The sequence below is a fragment of the Gallus gallus genome, chromosome 4 (genome assembly GCF_016699485.2).
Source record: "Gallus gallus isolate bGalGal1 chromosome 4, bGalGal1.mat.broiler.GRCg7b, whole genome shotgun sequence".
NCBI classification, from domain to species: domain Eukaryota; kingdom Metazoa; phylum Chordata; class Aves; order Galliformes; family Phasianidae; genus Gallus; species Gallus gallus.
The window spans coordinates 64,703,991-64,731,765 of NC_052535.1; the positions used below are offsets into that span (position 1 = coordinate 64,703,991).

Sequence of the window (27,775 nt, forward strand, 5' to 3'; positions counted from 1 at the left end):
ATCCCTGCGTTCGGTACGGTGCGGCACGGCTCAGCTCGGCTCGGCTCGGCTCGGCTTCGCGCCCCGGGATGGAGCTGGGGCCGCTGCGGGTGCTGACGGTGCTGCTGTGCCTGCCTCCCGGTAAGCCGCCGGGGAGCCGTCGGGGAGGGCTGCGCTCGGGTCCGGCTGCGGCACCGGCGCGGTCCCGGTGAGCGGGTGGCGGTCCCCGGTTAACCGAGGGGTGTCGGGGAGGGCAGAGCGGCTCGGCGCGGCATCACCTCCTGCTCGCTGAGATCCTGCCGCTTCCCAGAGCCGAGCTGCACTTGGCTGAAGGAAAGCCGTCATCAGACAGCCTGATGGGGATCGGTCATCCCGTGGGGATGCCTGCGGCTGCAGCACGGGATCCCCCGGGCTTCCCCGGGAAATAGCGGGATAAAGGGGGAAGGCTCCACTCCGAGCTCGCTGTCCCGTTACTCTCCCCATCTAACTGCGCTGTGCCGGCCGGGCTGGGTGGTGGCCGTGATGCGGAGCTGTTCTCGGCACCACGGAATGCGTGGGCAGATGAGAAGGCTCTGCCCATGCCCTTCACTTGCCTGAGAGCAGCGCTGGCACCCATGTGGCCCTCAGACAGGTGGTTCGAGGTGACCTGGTAGCAGCGGGTTTGTGTCACACTGCTTGGGAAGAAAGGAGAAAGGAATATAAAGGAAAGTGATGCTGAGCTCCTGGGATCTGAGATTTCTGCCAAAACGTATAAAGTAGTTTCTCCACAGGATTCATTGATCAACAGTCTCAGAGAGTATGAGTGTATTTGGTTTATTATGAGAGAAGCTTGTAATCCCTTTCCCCAGGGAGTGAGATCATCAGATGTAGGTTCACTTTATTTCAATGTTCCACATCCTCTTGTTAGACCTTGAAGTTGGCAGCACAAGGAAACAGGAACTCCACCCTGGCCGGCTGAATTGTCGTGCTCTGCAGCCAGCTCCTGACCATCTGCCTGGCCTTCCTGTTATGACAGAGTTTTTGACCTTTCTGTGATGTGTGAAAAGTCATTATTTACCTTTCACTGCTAAGTAGATGATGTGAAGGTGTCCGCTTAAAGCACGCCGCATATTCTTTCCTACAATACTGTTCTGGTCGAGTAGCATTTCCTTTCGTTATTGTATTTGTCTGAGGGTTTTTTTTTTTTTATATCAGTTTTCACAGGTTTGTTTATTTCTATGGATCAGCCAACCCTTAGTATCCAAAAAAGTGTCCTCACCATAACCACAAATGATACTCTGAACATTACTTGCAGGTAAGGGTCAATCTGTACATTCATTTTGGTAGGGGTGATTTATGCAGTGAGTTTTTGGTCAGAACTTCAGGTGGTCCTGTCTCTCCCCCATCATCTCTTCTGTTTCCCCCCTTCCCTTTGTGCCCCTCACCTGGTTTTTCCTTGGCAAAGTTTTGAAACAATCTCTAAGCTTGCTGCAAGGAAGGACTGCTGAAGAGAAGCACAACAGCAAGGCAGCCAAAGAGAGTGGCACGTTGCGTGCCTCGAAGCAGGCGTAGGATGGCGTGGGAGGGAGCTGGGTGCTGCGTGACAGATTCGGTGCAACTTTGTTCTCAAGTAGCTTCCTTTGGGGTATGAGCAATAGGTCAATTTACGTGAATTTATCCTGATGCTTCATGGGGTGGGATGAAAGCTGTTCTCTAGGGAACCTCCGGAGATGGGATGCACTCACCCCTTTTGAATGCTTGCCTTCCAGTGGTCAGAGGGCCGTGTACTGGTCCTGGCCCAATAACCAGAGCAGTGCTGAGAAGCGCCTTGCTGTGACGGGCTGCAGCGATGGCCCCTTCTGCAAGACCCTCACCCTCCTCAGAGTCATAGGCAACGACACCGGGGACTACAGGTGCCTTTACGGAGACAGCCAGGCAGCTACAACCATTTATGTCTATGTTCAAGGTAAGTTCTCACGTGGCTTGTTTTAGAAGCTTGGGAACTTTCATTTTTTGACTGATTCCAAAAAGGATGCTGCCATTGGGGGAGCCAGTGTAGCATGTCACTGCTTTCAACTGGTATTTCCTGTAATACTTATGCAAGAAAAGTCACACTGGGGTAAATCAGATTTGTGTCGGCACGCAGACTGTGGTGGCAGGAAGCTGTTCTCCAGAGTGTGTACTGCTGCCGATAAATGTTTTGAGAATAATGATATTGTCAAGCTGGGGGGCTGTCAAAACATGTCCTTCCTTTTTAGTCTCATCGCTTAAGTTTTTAACCAAGTAGAAAAGAACAAAGCTGACTTGAGAAGAAATAAATAGGGAAAGATAAGTTAAAAAAAAAGGTTTCCTTGGTAATCACACGACAAACTTACCAATTGAATATTCTTATAGATTACCGATCTCCATTTGTGACTTCGGTTGGTGATCAGCTTGGCATTGTGTACATCACTGAGAATAAAACTGTGGTAGTACCATGCCTTGGAACTGTGTCAAATCTCAATGTATCTCTACATGCGGTAAGGAAAACTCTTGTTATTATTTTAAGAGTTAATTGAAATCACTGTGATGTAAATATTTTGCCCGAGCTATAGATGTGTTTCTTGAAAACTTCTTTCCCTTGTTGGGAACTTTGCAGCCTGTGGTGAGTGCTGTAACTGTGCGTCACCATGCTCCTGTGCTTTGAAGGTGTGGGGTGATTGCCCACGAAGGGAGCAGAGCCTGAGCTGAGATGCTAAAACTGGCTTCTGGCTGACATGGAAAATGTTGCACCTGAAAATCCGAAGTTGTTTGATTTCGAAACCTGACAATGTATTTTGTTACTATTTCAAACAGAAATATCCAGAAAAGGTATTTGTTCCTGATGGCAAATCAATTTCGTGGGATAATAAAAAAGGCTTCACTATACCCAGTCATCTAATCAGCTACGCAGGCATGGTCTTCTGTGAAGCTAAAATAGATAACGAAAGCTACCAGTCTGTGATATATATCGTCGTGGTTGTAGGTAAGCCCAAGTTTTTTCTGTATAGACGATGTTATTTTGCTTCTACAGCATGGTGACCCAATTACATTTGATTGGGCTGTAGATTACTCAACACTGACGATGTAGCTAATGCAAAGTGGATGTTGTGATCAGCATTACTTTTCTGTTAAATGCAATGTATTGTGTTCTTTCTGGTTGATCACTGGGCTAAGGGCTTCTATTTTTAGTTTAATATAGATGCCAGGCATTTTTCTTCCCAACAATGCAAGCCTTTCTTCCCCAAATCACTCCCTTCTGTACTTGATTTGCTTATCTAGGATCCAAGTCATTGTTGAAGGGAACTAGAGGCAGGCACCCATCAGCAGCAGATGGAAAGAAATTGCTCTGAGGTGTACTGAATGGGGAATCTGAAGATCATATGAGGAGTTAGGCTGTCTTGCCTCCCTTCAGACTGACATCCTCACTCTGAAAGGAATTTGTGCTCTCTTGGTATATGCTGTCAGTTGTTCATCAAAGCCCAGAAATGCTGCAGTGCTGTGTTGGGCAGCAGGATTTGTCCTTGTGCTGTTACAATGTGATGGCTGCTCGTTCAATTTCTTCTCTCCTCATGTGGAGCTGTCCCCTTTCTGTGCTGAGATGCAGGACATGTGTACTCGGATTCAACGCTGTGTTTGTGGGGGCTGCCTGGCTTCTGGCCAGCTGGGGATGAGTGGACCTCACTTGCCACTCCCTGAAAAAGACCATGTAGGTCACCATCTCCTGCCTGCACCCAACACCCGGGAGGATCTGAACAAGGACACACATCCTGTTGTGACACTGTCTTACATGGCTCTCACGTCACATGTGGGAAATGCTTGGAACTAGAGGATCCCTCCCCTCCAGACTCCTCTGCATGCTAGTCATTGTGCTCTGCTGGAGCACTGAGATGCCTCTTTGTAGCAGTGGGTTTGGTGGGAGTTTTCATGAATTCATCTGGGAAAGTTGGTATCGAGTACTGTAACCCAATGTGTGCCTTTTTTTTTTTCTCCAGGTTATAGGATTTATGATCTAACAATGAACCCACACTACCAAGTTGAGCTGGCGGTAGGAGAAAAACTAGTTCTCAATTGTACTGTAAGGACAGAGCTGAACGTGGGAATTGATTTTAAGTGGGACTACCCTTCCATCAAGGTAAAATCATAGGAACTGATAGGTGCAGCAGAATTTGGTTTTGTTACCGTGTTACTCCGCATTTAGGATTGTTCACAAACAGAAAGAAAATGCTTGTATGTATGGGTGTGAGGAAGAATAGATTAAAATTCCCAAACACTTGTCTCTTCTATTGCAGGAAAAGCGTGCAACCATAAGAGATTTAAAAACCACTGCAGGAGAAATAAAGACGTTTGTAAGCACTCTTACCATTGACAGTGTGAACTTAAGTGACAAAGGTCGATACACGTGTGCAGCATCCAGTGGTCGCATGAACATGAAGAACAGCAGCTACTTCATTATCCATGGTACAGCATCTTCCACTTCAGTTCTGTCAGTTGTTCTGGCTTTGGGGTGGGCAACTGGGACACAGGAGGCATCACGGTGATGAACTGAATGATGGAAATGAACTGAAGTGAAGCTGCAGCAGCTCTCTTCCACCCATTAGCATGTTCCTGAGTAGTTTTATACCACAAGCTTATTTAATATGTTTTTAAAGAATGATGAATTGTTATTGAAAGCTGTAAAATCCCACAGGAAAATGGATACTTAACTAACTATCCATTGTGCTCTTCTGTGATGACCTTGAGGTCCTACAAAGCTGGCTTTGCACAGATGACTTTGTGGGACAGCTACCTGTTCTAACCAGGTGAATGTAAGTGAGGTTCTGGTGACTCTGTAGGACAAGATTCTGGGTCAGCTTAAATGAAGTCAGGCAAATAAAACTTTTGGCTTCCAAGTTACAAGGAGCTGAATCAAACCGAGTTCTGGTCATACAGATGCGATGCAAAGGAAACAACTTTGACTACCTGCATAGATAAGCATGAGGCTGCATTCTTACAGCCTTTTTTTCAAGCTCCTCTTGGGAACAGCCATAGTGACTCCACTGGCTTACTTCTAGAAAAAAAAAAATGCCAGCATGAGAATGGCCCTTTTTTATCACTCAGTCAAGCAAAAGACTTTGTATTTCAAAGGAGGCTGGTTTTCCTGTATTCTGTTTTCAGAGGCCATACAAATATATAAACAGTCAAAATTATTGTGTGGCATAGTTCTTCAAGATACTCTTAATAAGATTTTTTTCTATTTCTCTTGAGGAGCCAAAACCAGATCATTTCTTATTCTGAGTGCAGTAGATACCAACCTCATAAAGTCTTAGCCAAGAAGCTTGCTGCTGTTTTAGTCTGAACGCAGATTTAAAGTAGTGTAAAGCATTTCATAGTATTCTGCAAGAGTTTAATAGAACTCATAGAAACTGCAGAGTTTCAAGTAGATAAGTTCAGCCTCTTCTCAAGTGTGTAACCATGACATTGTAGTTTTAAATACTCTTTTTTCCTAGAATGAGTCCATCAAGGCAGTTTTACACTATATATATAGAAAGACTGGGAAGGCTAAAAAGGTGATGGTATGCAGCTGAGCACTACCCAGAATTGCTCCTTTTCCCACAACATCACAGTGGCTCAATAGACCACTGGGTCTGAATGTTGGCATGCTGAGGTCCCTCTGGTCTCTGCTTCTCCAAGCTCCCCAGGACGGAACTGGTCAGTTCCTCTGTTCAAGGGAAAGGACTGGGTTTTTGTGGTGGGTCCATCTCTTCAGAAGCCAGTTTAGAGATGACTGTGCTTTAACAGTGCCTTCCTGCCACCAGCCTCTGGTCATCTGGAGTTAGATGTTAACCCAAATGGACACCACTTACAACTTTTGCCCCTGCAGAAAAAACACCGTATTCTTCTTTTTTTTCTTTTCCAGAAAGTCCTTTTATTCATTTAGAAAAAATGGAGAATGTGGTTGAGATGAAGTTAGGTGATACAGTCAGTATTCCTGTGAAGTTTAAAGGATACCCTTCTCCAGAGGCAAAATGGTAAGGATCTGGACAAAATGAGTTTGAAAAGCTGAGCTATTGTTGGTTGAGATAAGTCTCTAAAGTATTCAGAGCACTGTATTTTTTCTGTAGGTACAAAAATGGAAAAGTCATGAATGCAAATCATACAATTAAGCTTGGCTATACATTAGTAATCACTGATGCAACTGAGAAGGATGCTGGGAATTACACTGTTGTCCTTACAAACCCTACCAACAAGATGCAGAAGAGACATACATTCACTCTGCTTGTGAATGGTAAGTGATGTGCAGGGATTCCACCCTGCCATGCGTAGACATCATGTGTTACTGTTCTTAGGATTAATTTCACATCAGAGCTATGAAGCTTTAAACAGTGGTGAGGGCTTAGAGCAGAGCACTTAATGCTAAGATGGGGGGATGCAAAGCTGGGCCATGTCTCTCGGGCCCTGCTCCAGGATGGGTGGTAGAGAGGATTTAGGCTCCTGTTGTTGTTGTGTTACATGGTGGGTGCGTTTTTGTTTTCTGCATATTATTTCTTTGCCTCTGTGTCCTGTCCTTTTCCTGTTCTCCCTGCTCCCCCGTGCCTCCCCCACTCTGCTCCATCCTGACCCTGGTCTGCCTCACCCATCCTTCCTGCTCTATGCCGGCTGTCCCTCATCTTCTGCCCTGCCCCACACAGCCCTCCTCCTCTTCCTCCCCTTTGCTTCCCAGGAAACAGCCTTTCTCCTGTGCTTTGAAAACAGCGGGTCTTGGAAAGGGCAGCAGGGATAAATTCTGGAGTGTAACAAACATTTAATAGCTGGGGATAGGGGCAAGACCTCAAGGGCTACCTTTTAAACATGGGAGTAATTAAGGGAGATCTCAATGGAGATATTAAGCATTGCATCTTGAGATCCTGACCCTCAAGGCATTGGGCAGGTTCAACACTTTCCAGTGCTCTGCATATGGAGGTGCTCTGTTCTGCACTCAGATGTCCCCAGCTTCTATAGGGATAAAGTGACATGGGGTGTGTGTACACAGTGCCATTGGGAAGCCTTGTGGGAGGTGTAATATCCTGCTCTCTTCTCCAGTCCCCCCCCAGATTGGTGAGAATGCGCTGATGGCCCCTGTTGACTCCTACAAGTATGGCTCAACGCAGACACTCACGTGCACCATCTATGCCGTCCCACCACCCGCCGCCGTCCTGTGGTATTGGCAGCTGGAGGAGGAGTGCACCTTCAGCCCCCAGTGAGTGGCAGTGGTGGGGCTGGGAGCTCACTGTGGTGTTGCTTTGTGTCTGGGCTTTGAGGTGAGCTCAGCTGAGCTGGGCTAGCAGTTTGGGGCCTCCCTATGCCATATGTGCTGGACAGAGAGTGGTGGACAGTGAAGGATTCAGCCCTAGGATTTGGTTTTGCTCCCTCTTAAGTCATGAGAGATTTTGCTCATGACACCTGTAGGTTCAAAATGACTTCACTTGCCAACAAAGAAGATCGTTGTACTCAGTAGGCAGTCAGGCTCTGCTGACTCATGGGCAGGGAGTTGAGAGGGAGTTGACAAGGGCCACCTGTGGTGAGGAGCTGGCAACGCTGGCTTGTTGCCTTCAAGCCTTCTTCAAGGGCATCTTGACCCATGATGGATTTCAAATACAGCTATTTTTGTGCCCCCCACCCCTGTCAGCTCTCCCATTGGGCTCAGTCCCAAACACAGGAAACTTGCTGTTTATGCTAATTGCAGACCTTTGTGGTTGTTGTTTTTTTCTCCTTATGCTCAAGCGCTGAGTGTGACAGTGCTCTTTATCTGTGTGAAAGTGTATCTCAAAGGAAGTGCACCGATTGATGTTGGGGAAAGATAGAGAGAGTGCCTGACTGAGATTCACGCAGCTTCCCTTATCTGGGCCTGCCATAAGCCCAGATTTCCTTTAAAAAAAAAAAAAGTCAAGAAAAAAAAACAGCATTCTTCTTTCCTGTTGTTGTTTTTAAAGTGATTTCCACAAGTTTCTTCCTTTGGTGCCTGGTTGCTTCCTACACAATGGCTACTGTCCTCAAGAAATTCTTGTAGGGAGTTCAGTGATTTCTATGTCTCTCTGTCTTCCTTTGAACTAAATTAACTTGAATCTTGCATTTATGAATGGAGGTTTGTTCCCAGAATAGCTGCTTCCCTCCAAGCACCCTGATAGAGCTGACACAGGCAGATTAATTAGGGAATTCACCTTTCAGCTTGGGGGCTTCTTATTTTACAGAGCACAAAGGTCTCAGAAGGTTATGGGGTTCAATTTAATAGAAATATTTCAAGAAACATACTTTTTCCTTCTGAAATGTAGGCTGTAGCCAGTGATCCATCTGATTTGTTGATCAGCATCTTCATATTATAGAGAAAACACAAAAACACACTAGGAAAGGGCTATTGTGTCCTGTGGGCTAATATGTCTCTTCTCTTGTCTCAGAAAAGTTCGCCTGGGAGCCAATCCATATGCATGCAGAAAATGGAAAGTGATCTCAGAGAGAAAGGGTGGGAATCAGGTTGAAATCAAACAGCGAGTTGTTACTATTGCTGGGAAAACAAAGGTGAGCGGATTTTCTTTTCTGTTGATTGGGAATGACTAGACCTGTTCAGCAGTCCACATATCAGAAGTATATCACTAGAGATGAGCGTCTTTACCTAACATAAAACTGGGGGATCTGCTCTCTGGTGATGTAAGATCCTACTGAAGCTAATAGGTAGAGATGGACACTTAAGTCTGTAGACACCTCCCCAAAGTGATTGTTCATTGTGAAGCTTGCTTACGTTTCAGTACTTTTCTTTTAGGGGTCTGAATTAGGTGAGTTAATTTTGTCAGTTAATAAGCTAGGAAAACTGAAGAGCGGAGAGTAGTGGGTACAGTATTTATGGACATGAACACCACAGCCTGCTTTTTGTTGTTTTCTTTTATCTGATTGTCATGCACTTAAGCACGTGAGCATCAGTAAGGGACTGTATAGCCACTATGCTATGGAGAGTGTTTCAGTTTGCAGAGCATTTTGCTGAGCTGTTGTGGTGGTCAGACTCATGCAGGAACCTTAGCTCTGATGTGGTATGAAATTTCTTGTTTCTTCTCTTGTAGACTGTGAGCACCCTTGTGATTCAAGCAGCAAATGTATCTGCTTTGTACAGATGTATGGCTACTAACAGAGCTGGATCAAGTGAAAGAGTTATCTCCTTTCATGTGACCAGTAAGTATACCTTTCTGAGGAGTCATGTTAAATTAATGTTATTTTGTATTTCTCACTATTTAGATGTGCTTTATAAAATCCTTTGATCTTACTGAAGGTTTTCCTAAAGTAGTTTTTAAAGTCACCAACTAACTTCAACCAAGACATTGGTTCTGCTGGCATCACTGGAGTGGCAGTCCCATGAAAATAATACTAAGTGGGCACCAATATCCTGACAGTGATTGCTGTTGGGTTTTTGCAGTCTTTTGGAAGAGCTAGAGAGAAATTTGGGTAGTTTCACAAAAGGAGTAGTGATGTGCTATAAAAGCTAAGGCTAAAATGTTCAAAACTGGTGCCAAAGAGCTTCTGTCTTCTTGAAGATCATTTCCCATACTCACGTGAAATAATATTTAAATCCATACCAAAAAAAAGAGCTGTAAGATACTGCTAAGAATCATCACTGCTTGCCAGAAGTTTCTGTAGGAATAGAAACTGTATTAATTAGAGAAGCATTTCTTTAATCCATATAAATATATTGCTTTTAATGAGATTATGCCCTTTACCTAAGTGATTAATTGATTTTTCAGTGATTTGTTCCTTCAGTTAAAAATAGACGAGATGAGGATAATGCTTTATTTGTAAAAAGGCCTTTCAATTTCATGTTGGCAACAAAATATACAACCTCATGGGAATTTATTTCCTTGTAATTTTTCTTAACGTGCAGGAGGTCTTGAAATTAATCTCCAGCCTCGGAGTCAACTGACAGAGAAGGATAACACGTCCTTACAGTGCACAGCTGATAAATTCACCTTTGAGAAGCTATCGTGGTACAAACTCAGCGCTCACGCCTCACAGACACCCTTTGGAGGGCTGCCCATGCCTGTTTGCAAGAACCTTGATGCTCTTCAGAAGCTGAATGCAACTGTTTCAAATACCAACGGTGAAAATGTCACCTTAGAACTCATTCTCCGTAACATCTCCCTCCAGGATGGAGGCGACTATGTTTGCATTGCTCAGGACAAGAAGGCTAAAACACAGCACTGCCTGGTGAAGCACCTCACTGTTCAAGGTATGGATCTCTTGCCGTGAGCTACGATGAGAGGCTGCAGAAGAAAACAAGTCCAGGAGCACCAGGTTTTGGTGTCTGCCTGCCTTGCATACGTGCGCTCAATTTATTAAATAGATTTAGACCATTTGTTGTAAACAAAGGGGATGTTAGTTGGAGATGTTGATATCTACTGAATGCAGGTCTGGGTCTTATCCAGATAGAAAGGACTGAACACTTCATCCATACAAGTGAGGAAACTCTGACTGTAGCACTGAGCTCTGCAGGGTGATAAGTTTAGCTTTTGCATAAATTATGGCATGTATTTAGCTCAATAACTTCTCAGTTTTACTTCTCCCAACACTTTTTTCCCTACAGTTGTAAGTGCCTGTGTGTATTTACGGTATTAGTGCTACTGCATTTTGTCACTGAATCTTGGATTTCAGGCACAAGCAACAAAAGCTAGTAATCAATTAGCTTTCCACACAGATAATGATGACTTTGTTTGAGGGCCTAGATGTCTGGTCTCATTAAGCAACTGGGGCATTGATTCAGGAAAATACCTACGCATGTTTATTGGCTGTCTTGAATGAATGCCTGATGGGCAGCCTATGTCAGCGTTCTCATAATGAGCCAGACACAGATGTGGGAGGGAAGCAATTTCTCACCTACCCCTCTTTGCATTGCAGCCCAAGTAGTTACAAATTAAATGATGTAAAGCTGCTAAAATTTTCTTAGATACTATGATTGTCTTTCGTCACGTGGAAGATTAACTATGATTTTAATTTGAACTCTGCAGCTATTGATTTTATTCAAAAAAATGAGGCTTCATTACTGGGTCAAATGTGTAGAGCATCACCAACAGCTATTACTGCAAAAATAGATGCTTCTTTAAACTTTCACTGATTTAACCTTGTTTCCATACCAACAGAGCCCATGGCACCCACACTTGTGGGAAATCTGGAAAATCAAACAACAAACATTGGTGAAACCATAGAAGTGTCATGCACAGTAAATGGCATTCCTCCTCCAAACATCACGTGGTTTAAAAATGGTGAAACACTTTTTGAAGATTCAGGTGAGGAATTTCTCTTTTGTTACAGATTTTCTGTCGCTTAAGGACTTCGTTTCCTAGGGCTAACTTTTAATTTTAATCTCAAGGTTTCATTTTGCATTGTTATCACAAACCAACATAAAAACTACCCAACTAAGTATAATGACTTTTTTTTCCTAGGTATCGTTTTGAAAGATGGAAACAAAACACTAACTATACGTAGAGTGAGGAAAGAAGATGGAGGGCTGTACACTTGCCTTGCCTGCAATATTCTTGGATGCAAAAAAGCAGAGGCTTATTTTTCAGTGGAAGGTCAGTTTGTACATACATGAACTTGCTATGATCATCAAAACAGGAAAAAGAGTGAAGTCTTTGTGCACTCTGTTGTGACTGCTGTCCCATTTCGTTGATAGGAACAGGTAGTGTTTTTGGGTTAGGAAACTCCGGGTTTTGTCCATCAAGCTCTAAAAGTGTTTGTGAGACCCACCTCTCATTTGTATCAGTCCTGTTGTAGCCCACAGAAATGCAGCTTGCAGTGGGAAATAATAAAACCTAAGAAGAGGTTAGTCTCCAGACTGATTAACTGGAACTATGATGGACTTTGCATCAAGGGTTAGGATAGGTAAAAAGGTAGTTACTGAATAATTCACTAATCTCTGTCTTCTACGTCAGGATGATTGTCTTTCTATTACATTAAGGTAATTAAAGCACTATCCTGTATCTTCATAGCTCTCATTAGGATATTAAGGTGTACTAATGGCAGTAACATTTATGTGGGATGTTATCGGCAAATGACGTTAATTTCAGCTGAGTTGGTAAATGTAGCTGGGGTATGATTTAAAGGTCTGTAACAGTCGGAAATCTGTGTGTTGCATACTGTTTCTCTGCCAATAATGTATAGTGCAGCTCATTGGGATCATGAAATGGAGTGTGCTACTGTGTAGGAAAATGTGCGTAGTGCAAGGGGTAACACACAAGACCAGGGAGCTGAAGAAAAGAGAGCTACTGCTGTACATAATTAGATATTCAAGTATTGTTATAAGTCCTCATTTTCATGTGTTGCTGTAGAACCACATTTTTTATGACCCAGCTGAAGCATGCACAGAGACAAGAGAGAGAGCGCTCTCTAGGTCATTCTCAGCACTTTATTTACTATTTCTTAATAAATAAGTTTTCATTTGGGGTATTCTGAAGCAACCATTTATTTTTAAAATATGAAATTTCACTTTGTATTGGTTGCTAAACATCCAGATTCTGCCCATGGAACAAAGCTGATGCTAAGAAATTGCGTGGAGTGTAAAACCACACTGAAATAAGCATAATTTTCTAACATTAAACCCAAGCTTTTTGTTTCATTTTGCTTTCGTTTCCTTGCTCCATGTTGTGCTTTTAAAACGAACCATCAGAACAAGAACCTCCATTCTGTGATTTAATGAATGAACAAAACCAATACGCTTCCAGCTATCGCTCAGATATTCATTTATTTCTTCCCAGGCGCCGAAGAGAAAACAAATCTGGAGCTCATTATCCTTGTTGGCACTGCAGTGATTGCCATGTTTTTCTGGTTGCTTCTTGTAATCATCCTTCGGACCGTTAAGCGGGTAATGAAAAAATTCTTGTACTGTCCTATCAACACTGGTCTTGCATGACAAATGAAAGCTGACTTGAATCCTTTTGTGTTGTTTCTTTCCATTGTTCTTAAATCAACAGACACATTTTTTTCTCTCCGTGCTGTAACATTCTTGCCTGGAACTGAGGGCACAGAAATTTGTTTTTAATTGAACAGGCCTTTGTGAGAGAAAAAGTTCTTCAGCTGTTTTTGTTTGTTTAAAATAAATAATAATAAAAAAAAGTGCAAGTAATTAACGATGATGGCACTCCCAGTGACATCGTGTAGAGGAATGGTAGCCAGGCACTTCTGGGAAACAGCAGAGTACTTCAGAGTGAGAAACTGGCACTTTGCACATCTCCACCAAAAAACTTATACATTTACAATTAATGCCATTTTCCAGGCCAATGGAGGTGACATGAAGACTGGGTACTTGTCAATCATCATGGATCCTGATGAAGTCCCCATAGATGAGCACTGCGAGCGGCTTCCGTATGATGCCAGCAAGTGGGAGTTTCCCAGAGACCGACTGAAGCTAGGTGTGTCTTCCCTGCACAGGCCATTATGTGACCCTGCAGCCAGCCCTGCACCAGGAGGGGCTTCAGGGCGGGTGGTGGGACTGCCCTGATGCACAGCCTCCTGGGAGCGCTCCAAAGTCCCATAGGATATAATACAGCCTCTCCCCACTGTCAGTCATCTGTTAATTTATCATATAGAAATTCAGTTTGCTGTTTATTCTGTGTCTTTTGACCACTGTACCAGGCAAATGAATTGGTCTGTTCTTCTCACTTCAAGGTAAACCTCTTGGGCGTGGAGCTTTTGGCCAAGTCATAGAAGCTGATGCCTTTGGGATTGACAAAACTGCTACCTGCAGAACTGTGGCAGTCAAAATGCTTAAAGGTAAAAAAGATGACTAAGAATTCACCTTGAATGCATACACATGGATATTGCCAATCCTGTAACCAGCAGAGATAAAAATGAACCCAAAACAATCAAAGCATTCATACCAATAATGTATTAAAATTTATCTTAACAATTGGTGTAAAGCACATACCAATATCAGTAATTGGAGTAACGCAACTGTGGTTTTCTAGCCATTGCTTTTTAGACTTACCCACATTAATAAGATAAACTTGCAAGCATTTGCTGGATGCAACCTGACTGGGTGGCTTTCTGCAGGCTTCAGACGTGTTCCAAAATGGGCAGCAGTTTTGAGAAGCTGGGACAACAAAATAGGGTTCCCTACATCCAGGGGCTGTATCCCACCCTCTGCTGTGACGGAGAGGGATGGGAAAGCTGGCAGGTTTCTGACTGTACTGTGTGAGAGGTTGCACAGCTTCTAGCTCTAGTCAGCTGTGTGGGCTGACTGCTAGATTCAAATGGCAGAGTACAAGTTGTTCAAAAGCTCTGTGGGGAAAAAAAAGGTATTTGACAATATTGTTTGTCTCTCTGGTCTAATATGCTGCCCTTGGCACATTTTGTTCAAAAGCAGAGCAAAACCAACCTTGTAATGCATATGGCTAATTTCCATCAGTGTCCTACAGCAGAGCTGATCCAGGATGCCAGACAACAAGACTTCTCACTAAGTGAGCTGGAAAAATAATGGTAGAGAAAGTAGAGGGGAGGAGAACCTTTCTGTCTGTGATGCTCCTGACTTGTATTGTTTTACTTCTGCAGAGGGTGCAACCCACAGTGAGCACAGAGCACTTATGTCCGAGCTGAAGATCCTCATTCACATTGGTCATCATCTCAACGTTGTCAATTTACTTGGAGCCTGCACAAAGCCAGGAGGTGAGTAACTTCTCAGTGGGTGGGAAGGTACAAACAAAACCCCTATTTCTGTCATTTCTACTGCCTAAAATATTGAGTTCCGAAATTAAGGTTAGAAGAAATTACCTTTTCTTTTCTTTTTCTTTTTTTTTTTTTTAATTCCTGGTAAATGTGGCAGATCAAGAGATGGGATAAGAGCTCAAAGCCTTGTGTAGTACATACAGCTCCATCCCTTGCTCATTTTTGTGAAACCTTCAACACCCCTGTTCTCTCACTTCACTTTCACAGTGGATGCCTTGCATATAACAGGCTCTGGGTCTGTATCCAGTAGGAGATTTCATAAGTTGGTCTTATTCTTGCCACCAGCTACAGTGCAACTGCAAGTTATGGCTTCCCTCTGTGGCTTTGGACAGGGGGTGGGTGCATCTGTGTGAGTGGGAGGGAAGATTGCGTTTTGAAGTCCAGCTCTGGATGGATGAACCGACTTGACTTTATAATCTAGGACAGATGTTTCATTTAGCACATTCAGCACTGAATGGTAGTTTGGAAGAAATTCAGTGTGTAGTAAGTCAGTAATAATTTTTCAGGAAAGCTGAGCTGTTGACTTACCATGTGATCAGAATTTAATTTGTAAAGTTCCATGAAAAAAGTGCATTTGTTGAAGGAAACATAATCCATAAATATTTCTTTCTTTGTTTATTCCACAACAAAATTGATATGTGCAATATTTGGAACTTAAGGTGGAAATCTGTCATTGTAATAAATGCTTATATGAGCACAAAATACCACATTTTGATTGTAGATTAAAGCATCTATATTTGAAATCAAGTTCCTGATTTAAGTTGTTAGGACTTAAATTACTTAGGCAAAAATGCATAGATAATCACATGTGTACTGTATTGCAGATGAGTGATTAATTACACCGAAGTTAATTCCGATATGCACGTTTTGTCCTTACAATGTCACTTGCCACTTAGAATAGGCAATTATTGGCACTTCAGTTAGAAACACAAGTAAACATTTTTGCACATGCAATCAGGTCTATCACTTTGAAAAGTATGCGCTTTCTTCTCCTCTTTTGTCCAATGGAAGGTTAATAATTGCCCTGCTTTTGGTTGATGTTTTTTATTACCAGTATTTTTAAATCTCTGAGAATGTAGTGAAATGCTTTTTGAAATGCTGTTTTTCTAACCACAAATCATGCTGCAAGATAAGGTAGGCTGTATATACCTGGTCTAGCGGGAGGTGTCCCTGCCTATAGCAGGGGGGTTGGAACTAGATGATCTTAAAGGTCCCTTCCAACCCAAACCATTCTATGATTCTGTGATTCTATGATTCTATAAACGATCATTCTAAGTAATTGCTTTGTATGTTACGCAGGCCCACTCATGGTGATTGTAGAATACTGCAAGTTTGGAAATCTCTCAGCATACCTACGGAGCAAAAGGAGTGAATTTGTCCCATACAAGGTGCAGTATAATGGTTAATTTGGTATTTTTTTTTCCATACACAATTTTTCTGTTTCTTGGGGAGAATGTCATGGCAGTTCTTGAGGACGCTGGCTATTCAGTGCTTCCCATGGGAATGAGAGATGACAAAGACATCAGAGGTCATCTGGTTTTCCCCCTGGCCCCTGAAATGTTGCTATTTTGTTATTGTTAGCTTAAAATGTGCAAAGGAACTGGGCTTCCAGTATTTCCCTTGGCAGATTGTTCTACACTTGGCTGTATCTGTCAGGAAGTTTTTTTCTGATTATCAGCCTGAATTTTTTCCTTTCTTAGTTAGGCTCCAGACCACCTTAAATAACTGCACTCCCTGCTTAGTGTATATATCCATCATATCCATAGATATCTTTTATCGCGTAATTATCCTTTCCCTTTTCCCCTTGCCTCATTGCTGAACCAGACTACCCTTATTTTGTGCTGTTAATCATGTTGTATAAATGATGCATCCCATGAGTTTCTGCTGAGGTTTCTACCTACCAAATCATTTACAAAGGAGAACTCTCATCACAACACTTTATATTAGCATTCTACTTTAAAGGAGGGGGAGGATGGAGGTTGGCATTTTCAAGGTCATTTCTGGACACCTCTGCAAGGAGGTCTGATTTCTGGGAAGGGACGCGGGATGCCAGCTGAAGAGCATGGCTGTAGGTGCCCAGTTCTGAAGAACATGCCTGGGACTCTACCCTTTTTCACCCACAGCCAAGAGAAAGGCCACTCAGTGCTCTGCAGCACTGATAGACCTGTTCTTCAGCCTTCTTGCAGCTGCTGTGTTTAGGTCAGAGCTTCTTTGATCTGTTTGTCAGTTCTGCAGAGGGTTATTTTTCTTCATCCTAGGAGTCGTTTACTATTTCATATTGGCAAAGGCAGCTCGCTGCATCCTTTTGCGAGGTAAAAAAGATAAACAAATATCCAAGGGAGTCTGAGGAAAGAGGCAAGGTTTCACAAGATTGACAACCCTTGCTCACCAAAGTAATGGGGATGGGAATGAGCAACAGGAAAATACAGCACTGCCATGGGAGCAAAGTAACCAGACTGAACCAGACTGAGAAAATGGAACTTTGTAGTGGACCAAGTCTGCAGGTCTGGGATCTTACCCAGGGTAATTTGGTGGCTCTGTGGTAAAAGGTAATGAATCAGATTTTGAGGGCAGCTAGGATTTTGGCATGGGTGTAGAAGTTTAGTCAAAGGACCTTTGCAGCAACAGAAATTAATGCAATAGGGATGCTCAACAGTGTGTGAGGAGATTTAGCAGCACGTTTGCTTTGTGATTGGTGGGCACCAGGAACTTGGTAGGAGGCTGTGAAAGCCAGATTACTGATACTTGTCAGAATAGGTTTCTTCTAAACAGTGTTGAGGTGGCAGCGAGGGGCAGATGGGAGGCCATGGGAGCAGGCCAGTGTGGTGCTGTGAGGAGGTACTCACGTCATGGACTATAGAGAACTTTGTTGCCTCTCCTGGAGAAGCTTCTGAAACACTTTCTGTTTCTAATTTCTCCCACTTTCTCTGTCCTTTCTAGACTAAAAGTGCCAGGTTTCGGCAAGGTAAGGAAAACTACATTGGGGACATCTCCACAGACCTGAAGCAAAGATTGGACAGCATCACGAGCAGCCAGAGCTCCACAAGCTCCGGCTTTGTGGAAGAGCGGTCCCTGAGCGACGTGGAAGAGGAGGACGGTAGGATATGTCTTCTCCTGGTTTTGGAACAGCTCTCATTGGTAGAGGATGATGAGGGGCATCAGGGATGGGGTGTTTTCCAAATCTCCCTCAAAGCTGCGTGCAAAATATTTCTTGGATGACCTAAGTTGTTGAGCTGTGGATCACTGTAGTTCAACATCCCAGAACCCTCAGCCCATTCCCATTCCAGGATAGAAAGGATGCATTTTTAGTGCACTACCTTCTGGGGATCTGCCTATTTAGTATCCCAGTGTCTTCAGGAAAAATCAGGGGACACAACCTCCAAAGGCAGCATAGAGAGGATGCACCAGGAAGCTAAATGAATTTCCTCAATGTTTACCCAGAAGTTAAGTACCATGAAAAACCATCTGCTTCACTGCTTATTCACAGAGAAGTTGGTTTGCCTTCTCTGTGTGCAGGTGGTCCACCAGGAACAGGAAACCTGAATTTTCCGCTCATTCAAAGCCTCCCTTGGTTATACGTACTCTCTGTAACAGCTTCACGTTTGCTATGTTCTCCTTTGACAGCAATAGTGCAGAGTGCTCAGTGCTGCCCAAGGGTTTCAGAGAGAACTGACTTCATCAAGTAGTGGGATCAGACTGCTCAGGAGGGAAGCCATAGCTCAACCGGCTGTGTCTCAACTAATACTGAAAGTCATGTAGTGCAAAGAAAAATATCAGTATATTAATAGTGAGGATGGTTTTGCTGTTAAATTTGATCCTAATATGTAATGTCAGGCCTGCACTTCATTATGCATTTCTACACCATTTTGGTCCTTTTCAGACATCTCTGGAGTGACCCTCTGAGCTGAAATGTAGAAGTGTCTAGGCTTAAAGCAGGCCTTGAGATGAGTGTTTTAGCTGGCAGAGTTGTAGTCTGTGGCAGATTTCTTCTAAAAATCTAGAGCTCTGCAAGGAACTTGAAATACTTCTATCAGCAGCAGCTAAGTGCTGAGGTATCTTCATTGGATACTTAAGTATGTTATTCCTCAGGGTCACTAGAAGATGAGGTTAGGTTTCTTCTACCCAAAATTAGCAGTGCTTTTTGCCAAACTTGAGTCTTTCTCCCTGTGGCGTGTTACTTCCCCATAAGGACTAGGTGGGGCCTTCTCATCAGTTTCCAAAGTCATCTGCTGAAACCACAGCAAGCCTTTCCTGTCCTAGGAGCTTGTGAGCTGGGGTTTTTGGTTGTTTTTCTTTTGTGATTGTTTCACAAATCTTTCCACTGGTGAGAACTCTGCAAGCAAGGAGGCCTGGGGTAACACTCATCATCTAGAAGTTTAATTTGCACAGGTCTAGTTTGGTTGCTAGCACTGATTATACAGACAAAAAACAAGGGCTTGATTTGCTCCTCCAGTTTACAGTGACATGAGGTTAAGATGAACATTTACCTAGGAAGCAGTTATGGGTAAATTCAATGACAAAGGGCATTCTTGACTGTTGTCTGATGCTTTGCAGCTGGTTCTGAAGACCTTTGCAAGAACCCTTTGACCATGGAGGACCTCATCTGTTATAGCTTCCAGGTGGCCAGAGGGATGGAGTTCTTGGCTTCACGCAAAGTAAGGAACTTCTCGGGAAGAATGGCATGTTATTTATTTGACTGTAGGAAATAGTGCTGTAGGTCTATAGAAGGAAACTGTGTTCATCTTTGGACTGGCAGTCATCCGCAACATTTTCTTTTTGCCCTAAGAGATATCCGAATCATAAATATTACAAAGTGAAACAGCCCATATGTTTATTGACACAAATGTTAGTGACCTGTGTAAGGTTTGTGGGTCACTGATTCATAGAAGAATGATTAAGTAGTTGGTGGAAAGGAACTGACATATGAGGGTGACTGAAGGAATTAAGAACAAATCCCTGGAAAACGGCACTAAGCTAGAGTAAAAGATCTTGCTCTGAGGAAGTTGCCTGTGACTTGTCCACTGGGATTGGAAGGATAGTGCTAGGAGAGAGGAGGCTCATCTCTGAAACTTTGTGAATATCTCTTTGATGAGTCTCTTAGCAAACAATTAGTACCCTGGGGGCTAATAGCACCTCAATTGCAATTTAGCCTTATGTAAGTCCATCTCTTTGATTTGATCCTAGATATATATAGTACATGTTTCAAAGGATGTAAATGCCAGTAGGAATGAGGAATTGATTACAGTGTGATAGAAACAAAATTACTTAGAAATAAGGAAAGGAAACAAGAAGGAAATTTAACTCTTCACTAGGTGTGCAATGCAGTCATCAGAGCCTTTTCTAAAAAAGTTCCTTTATCTACTTTTGTATATTCTGGTTGGTATGTATATATAAAATTAAGCCTTTCCTCGATCTGTATTTCTAGTCCATACTAGAAGCAAATCTGCAGCCACTTTTGGAACTTAGCTTTTTTTACTTTGAGCTATCGAGGCTTGAATGTTAAAGTCCTTGGGTTGCTGGTTAAGCTCTCATTGCATAGGTAAAAGCACAGACTTTTATTTCTCCAGTCAGTATTAGTTTGTGTTGGAATCAAATTGGCATTTTAGAGTGGTATGTTTTTCAGAGGGAGAATGGAGTATAGAGATTTCAGTGAACTTTAGTACATCTAAAGATAATCAGATCTGAACCTGTTCTGTGTCAGCTTCTTGGGATAAATAATTAGATAACTTCAAAGGACCTCTTTGCGTAGTGGATAAACAGATGTATGTTTGGACTTGGAAACACAAGTATTCCTGAGCCAAATCAGTTGTGACCATCAAAAAAGCACTTAAAATCAGTAACTGTTAATGCTGAGGTTTCTTTTTCTTGAGAGGTTTTAAGAATTATCTGCCCTTTGAGGGGAGGAGAGCACATATGTGAAAGAGATCAGCCCCATGGACAGAGCTGTGACAACAGGCAGCGCTTGAAGTTGTTTACTTCTCTTTGCAGTGCATCCACAGGGACCTGGCTGCTCGTAATATCCTCTTGTCAGACAATAACGTGGTCAAAATCTGTGATTTTGGCTTGGCTCGAGACATCTACAAAGACCCAGATTACGTCAGGAAAGGAGATGTAAGTTTCAGACTCTCTATTTGAAAGAGAGTTAATGTGAAGTCAGAACTCAAACCCTTAAATGGGTGTTTGGAAAATCAGTCTTTTACTGAGCTGTGATGTATATATATATATTTTTAAATTAAATGTTTTCAGGCTAGGCTACCGCTAAAATGGATGGCACCAGAAACCATTTTTGATAGAGTATATACCATTCAGAGTGATGTGTGGTCATTTGGAGTTCTGCTGTGGGAAATATTTTCATTAGGTGAGTCACTTTGATTTCACTGACCATCTTAAAACTTAAACAACAATCTGTTGAACAAAATAGTCAAAATGTTCCTGGATTCTCTTCAGTATTTTTTACTTCTTGAAGATTTCCTGTTTATTTTCTCCGTCAAACTGAAATACTCAAATTTCCTTAAAATGCAAATGTAGGAACATGGACTTAAATGCATCGTCTTGCGATTTCAGTATGTGATTATGTGCCTCATTTACTCATTCACTTGCTTCTGCCATTGTAAATATAATTTGTTTGCACATCCAAATGTACTGAACTACCTTATTAACTCAGGCCACAGTGAATTATATGTTAGAAAATTAATTCTAAAAATTAAGAATACAATGCATTAAAATTACCGTTGCTCTCATTTTAGGTGCATCACCATACCCTGGAGTGAAAATTGATGAGGAATTTTGCAGAAGACTGAAGGAAGGCACAAGAATGAGAGCACCAGACTATACAACACCAGAAATGTAAGCAACCATTATTTCAGCTGCCACAGTTGTCCCACGGTAATAGCTGGTGTTTAAGAAAGTAGTAGGTTCTGTTTTCTTTATGCTGGTATTTCACTGGGCTTGTCCTTCTAGGTACCAAACTATGTTGGATTGCTGGCATGGAGATCCTAAGCAGAGACCAACTTTTTCAGAGCTGGTGGAGCACCTGGGGAATTTACTGCAAGCCAACGTCCGTCAGGTACATGAAATTTTCTGATTACTAAAACTATCAAGCAAACGCCATCTGTTTCACTAGCCACCACAAAATGCCACAGATGAGTACTAGAGTTGTGGGAGAAGCTGTTCTTCCACTTCTCCTAGCCAGCAGCTGGAACATCTGGCAGAGAAGAATGATTTGGTAGAGGGAAAAGGTCACTGAAGTCTGTCAAGATGACCAAAGTGCACATTGCCTGGCCAGCAAGGGTTTCTCATGTTGCCACTGGTATCGCTACTTTGCTGTTATGTATGTGTCACGTAATAATCCAAAAGAATGAAAAAAATTAGAGAAGAGTTGTAATCTATTGAAGGACTTCTTATGGGACTATAAATGGACATACAGTACCAAAGGATGCATAATCCCATTTTTTCTTCACATTTAAGAGCAGAAATTTAAGCAATAGAAGAAAGTTTTAAAAATATTATCCTAGTTATTCATAGCAAGTGAGAAGCTGAAGTATATATATAGAAAACTTACTGTTTTTGCTATCTCTGTTTCATTCTTCTTTTGTTTACTTCTTACACATAATTTAGTCCTTATATGCGACAGTCCAATTCAATCGCATCTTCAATTTAAGGTTATTTTTTTCTTCAGATTCATGCACTTTGTATTATTGGGATTCAAAAATTATTAAAAATTATGCATTTTATTTCAAAGACATCAAGAAAAATTCTATTTACACATATTTCACAGTACATCATATAAAATTCTCAGGTTTTTTTATCAGAAACTACTTGGCAATAGCTCTTTACATGTCATTTTTTTTAATGTATCTGCTCCTACAAAGGTAATATAATTCTCACAATTCAATAAAACAGCCAACATAGCCCCACTGGACTGATGCATTCCTCATGTATATGTGTGAAACTTATAGCATTTTTCATTTTTGTATTTTTTTCACTGCATTCTACAGGATGGTAAAGACTACGTTGTCCTTCCTTTGTCAGTATCGCTGAATATGGAAGAGGATTCGGGCCTCTCTCTCCCAACTTCACCTGCTTCCTGTAAGGAGGAAGAGGAAGTCTGTGATCCTAAATTCCATTATGACAACACAGCAGGAATTAGGTATTTTATATGGTCGACATCCTACTGGGGCCTTGGGGCAGTTTTTGTTCATGCTGGGGGAAGGGAAAATGAAAGGAAGAGACTTCAGCTGCTGTGGTCCATATTTAACCTTCTCCATAGGGATATAAATGAATCTGTAGAGTTTCTGTAGGCAAAAACTAGTTCCTTAGTTCTCCCAAATGCTAATGATAACCTTTAGATTTCATCTTCATTCATTCAAGTTAAAAAAAAAAAAAAGGCAAGAGTATTGTTAGCTTTTAAGAAATAGAACAAAGTTGTACTGACCCAAATCAGGTGTGCTAAAGCTCTAGTATTGCAGCGCCCTCAAATACTAACAGTAATAGATCTATCATTAAAACTGTTGGACTGGATGATCTTTTCCAACCTTGGTGATTCAGTGATTCTATCTTGGCTGGCATTTCTCCTCCTAAATTGGAAAGCTGGTAAATAGCTCTGATAGAACTGATAGCTAAGGGGAACGTGAGGTAAACAGTGTTGTCACTGAGTTTTCTCCACTGCTTACTTCTGTTGTGCTGCAGGAGCATCCACAGTAGACCTGTAGGGATAGGTGCTGTTGAGTATTGTCGCAGGGTGAGTCCCTCAATAATGAGTTTATAGTAACACACTTAAACAGGGGCTTATGCTGGATCTTGTGAGAACCTTGGGCATGGGGGCCCATGGAGATTTCATTCCATAGTATGTAAGGGAGAATGTAATTTTCTCATCACGTGCTGTTTAAGAGCAAGTTGAGAAGCTTAGATGCTGAGTGTCCTGGGGTGCTTGCTGCAGTGTAGGAAGAAGGTGGAGGGCAGGAGATGGATCCAACCATCAGCGCAGAGAAAGACTCTACTGGCAGGCTTCATGGGGTTTCCACAAAGTGCTGTCCGAGCCCTCTCCCTCACCGTTTGTGTTACACTCATCAAAAACAGACAGAGTTCCCAGCAGTTTGGGGGTACTGCAGGATTGCATTTCTGTGTGGTCCTGGATAAGGCTAGGTAGCCACAATGCATTTCGTACTTCAGCTGAACTGGTGGTCCTAGAGCTGAACACTAAGCCCTATGTTTTAGTAGTGTTGCACTCCAAAATATAAACTTTTAAAAGACCCGAATTGTGATTTAACACTGAAAACATCACACTTATTTTCCACTTCTGACACTTCTTATATGGCTTTTCCTGATCCCTACTTCCTGCTATGAACAGATGTTAAATCTCTCTTATCAAACTTTTGAAGAGACTTAGCACCTCTTTTCTCTACAGTGTGACAGAATTAATGAGAAAGCACTTGTGAGAAGCAAAATGGGGAACATAAGACTTGTTTTGAGTCTTTGTTATCTGAAAAAGGATTTTGTAGACATGGCTCTTACTTTTCATGTAGTAGAGAAGATTGATCTGTTCAATAATGTCTCTTTCACTCTCCACAAAAATAGTAGCTATGAGGAGCACTCTTTGAATCAGAGCTGGAGGAGGAGAGGCAAGCATAGGGAAAACAGAGATTTTAAAGAATATTTGAGGCAAATTAAAATCAACAGGAGACTGGTAGGACTGGCATAACTAAACTCAAAGCTGGGAAATGGGATGAGTGATGCCTTGTATTGCCTCCAGCTTTGCACAGATATATGCAGGTTTCTCTTCTAACTCCGTAGTGCCCAGAGTGTGTTTTTCTCCATTAGCTGTCAGGAACACAAATTGGAGCTATTTAACTGAGACAACATCCATTTTATTCCAGATCCACTTAGAGAGAAGGCTGTTGTGTTTGCTTTATTAGTACCTCCATGAGACTCCAGTTTTTCTATTTGTTATTTTTTGGTCTAATATTTTTTATGGATGTCATCCTGACCAGAGGGCTTCTTTTGGAGAAGAGCCTTCAAGGAGAGATGCAGCCCTGCCTGTGCCAATCCCCATGGTTTAAGGGCGTCAGTCTGCTGAGTCTGCTGTTGTTGTCCTGGGTCCAGGCAGGGGTCCCAGAAGTTCAACCCGAAGAAAGAGACACATGTCTGTGTTCCAGGCTCCTCTGTTTATTATACTTCTGAGTAAAGCTTGCAGGAAGTGAAGCCCTCCAGTGTAACTGAGGAAAGGAGCTGTTTTTCAAAGCTGTTTCTTAGAATTTGCTCAGAGATCAAGGTTGTCAGGAGCAGAAGGTCAGAAACTTGCCACTTGTTAGGCAGTTTGTCCTTTTCAATAAATGGATATTTTGAGGTTTGCATAATATGTTGTGACAGAAGGATTAATTTCTCTGTAGAGAGATAAAAGGGTTCTGATATCACTCTACTGTTTTCAGCCCAGTTGTGGATAATGGATGCAAAGTGATTGTTTTTGTTTTCTTTTCAGTCAGTACCGACAAGGTAGCAAAAGGAAAAGCCGACCTGTGAGTGTGAAAACTTTTGAAGATATCCCATTGGTAACCACTGTAAAAGTTGTTCAGGAGGTGAGACTGTCTGCTCTTTGTATGTCTTTTCCTTTTATTGATAAATGTCTTTATTTTTTAATTTTTTAAGCCCCTTTCCATTTAATGCATTTTTACCACTTTTACAGGAAAACCAGACAGACAGTGGGATGGTTCTTGCATCTGAAGAGCTGAAGACACTGGAAGAGCGAGATAAACAAGTCAAAATACCCTTCAGGTAAGGCTCAGGCTGCAAAAAGGATTGAATATGAAGTTTTTCTTGCAGTAATTCAGAGCACTGATAGGTTTGTAGATTTTGTTAAAATACAAGAACTTTCCTTACTGTATTTTTAACACCACACAAAGAAAAGCTTTTCGTTGTATCTCTGGTCATCTGCATTTGGTACCAAGAGGGGGAAGGTAGCCCAACATAGAAAGGACTTGTATTTACCAGCTGCAAAAGCATCAACCACCCCTTGAAGGAACTGAGCCAGTACACACAACTGGGATGACAAAGAGCTCTTTTTTTTTTTTTTTTTTGTTATTCTTTCTTTCTTTCTTGAGTTTTCAGGATGTACCTGGGTGTATTTTCAGAGCATTGTACAGGGATTCGATTGTGCAGTTCACAGGAAATACAGTGGCATTCATCTGACTTATGCTTTCTGAGAGCTTCTCAGAGGAATTATTTTGTACAAACAAAGGTGTATAGCAGTTATGGTTGCACTGTGGCTGTATTGTACTAAACATATCAAAATTTTATCTCCATTTCATCTACAGTTGCAATCCAACTCCCTGCTATCATAAAATTAAATATTTTTCATTCATTGGGGCTGGTTGGGGCATATAAAAAGATCTCTCCTTCTAATCAAGCACATGTTTAAAAGGGCTTAAAGCCAGTTTTGTTGAATTCCCCATTTTGCTTTTGTTGTTGCTGTGATGTGAAGCAGTTGCCCAGAGGGGTCACCCACTTGTCCTCCGGAAGACAAATCTGTTTCTCTCTGACTTGACCTATCTGTTACTTTTGCAGCACACTAGCGCCCAGCAAGAGCAATGAGTCTGTCATGTCCGAGGCATCCAACCAGACAAGTGGCTACCAGTCAGGGTATCACTCAGATGACATGGACACCATGGTCTGTTCCAGTGAGGACACTGAACTCTTGTGCGCCCAGGAGGCCTCCCCCACGCTGCCTCGTGTGCATGGCCTGGTGCATGACAGCCCTGCGCCTCTTGTGTCCCCGCCACTCTAGGCCGAAACCAGTGGCTCCAGGTCCCCTGGGATGTGCCTTCCTTGCCTTGGCTGGCGGTATTCACATTTGGTGTGTACAGAGACTGCAGCCATGGACCTAGGGAAAGACGTTTATTTTTTCAGGAAGAGGATACAGAAGCATCTTGCAGTCCAAAGGCAGTGCCAGGCTGTGGGGTGCTTTCCTCCAGAGACACTTGTGGCTGAGGATGGGAAGCTGCGGCTGTGGTGTGTGAGTGCAGTGCCAACTCTATGGCAGAAGCAGCATGATGGCCTTTAGGACCTCGGTGACAGGCTGAGCCCAACATGGACAGTGGCATGGTGTTCAGCTCAACTGTTTCTAATTGTACGAAATAAAGACACAGCCCTGCTCTTTTGTTTTTCCCGGCTGGACTCCAGGAAGGAAACAGCACAGCGCTGGCTTCTTGTTTCTCAGAGTTATCCCGTGCCTGCACCTCCACAAACTAAAAAAGGAACCTCCACCTCAAGGCTCTGGCGCTCACCAATACCCTAAGGCTAAACATAGGCTGGGCTAAATATAGGTGGGGGAGGTGGTGTCTGTCCTTTGTGGAGAAAAATGTTGCCGTACTAAACCTCGTGATCTCCATTTCTTTGGGGAAGATGTACTCGGTGAGATTAATTAGGAGGAGCATTGTGATGTTTGAACATGGATGCATGGGGTATGTCTACCATGGTGATGTCTCTGCCCACACACTCCCCAGCACCCTCAGCCCTTGCCAGGCACCTGATCACCTGTGAGCTAGTCAGGAGTGCTGCAGAAAATTCCCCTCTGAACTGCCACTGGGGCAGGGGTAGAGAGGGAGGGTTAATTTACTTTGTGACCATAGACAGCCCTGTGGTCTTGATGGGTTATCCAAAAGGCACTCTGCCTTCTCTTCTCATCCCTCTTCCCCAGGTGTAAGTCACATCTGTCACCGACAAACTCAAAGTTTGTTTGCACCAGCAGAGAATGTGGTTTCTGTAGTCTTGGGAATCTGTGACTGGTTTCATGGCAGCTCCAATCTTCTCCAAGTGGTGAGATTGTAGTTGATGGACAACTTCTCACTGTGCTCTTGTAGTCCCAGAGCTCTATTGGTAGACACAATGCAGACTGCAAGGTTTTAAAATGTAAAGCTATTTCTACTGAGTTCTTTTTTGTATTTTTATATTGTTGGATTATTTTGTTTGTTTGTACTTACTATAAAGTCAGATGCTGGGAACCATGAATATAAGGCATATACGGTATTTATAGCCTCCTTATGTAGAAATAAATGTAATATATTAAAATATATATATATATATATTA

At 42.5% G+C, this 27,775-nt stretch overlaps 1 protein-coding gene across 1 annotated transcript; it reads left to right on the plus strand.

Moving 5' to 3' along the window:
* On the plus strand, window positions 1-27,775 carry KDR (kinase insert domain receptor). Its single transcript, NM_001004368.2, has 30 exons — window positions 1-120; window positions 1,174-1,273; window positions 1,728-1,924; window positions 2,353-2,477; window positions 2,794-2,962; window positions 3,972-4,111; window positions 4,269-4,437; window positions 5,876-5,987; window positions 6,081-6,244; window positions 7,039-7,195; window positions 8,391-8,511; window positions 9,048-9,156; window positions 9,860-10,204; window positions 11,112-11,258; window positions 11,415-11,546; window positions 12,729-12,835; window positions 13,247-13,382; window positions 13,639-13,743; window positions 14,521-14,634; window positions 15,994-16,082; window positions 17,635-17,791; window positions 19,249-19,349; window positions 20,683-20,805; window positions 20,941-21,052; window positions 21,441-21,540; window positions 21,655-21,760; window positions 22,692-22,843; window positions 25,172-25,268; window positions 25,376-25,464; window positions 26,254-27,775. Exons 1-30 carry the CDS (start codon window positions 69-71, stop codon window positions 26,471-26,473), a joined length of 4,047 nt encoding a protein of 1,348 aa, NP_001004368.2. The 5' UTR covers window positions 1-68; the 3' UTR covers window positions 26,474-27,775.

Coding starts and splice junctions, on each gene's coding strand:
- KDR (NM_001004368.2), top strand. CDS start 69: ATGGAGCTGGGGCCGCTGCGGGTGCTGACGGTGCTGCTGTGCCTGCCT. Junction 11,547..12,728: donor GGCTTATTTTTCAGTGGAAG/GTCAGTTTGTAC, acceptor ATTTCTTCCCAG/GCGCCGAAGAGAAAACAAAT. Junction 14,635..15,993: donor AGCCTGCACAAAGCCAGGAG/GTGAGTAACTTC, acceptor TATGTTACGCAG/GCCCACTCATGGTGATTGTA.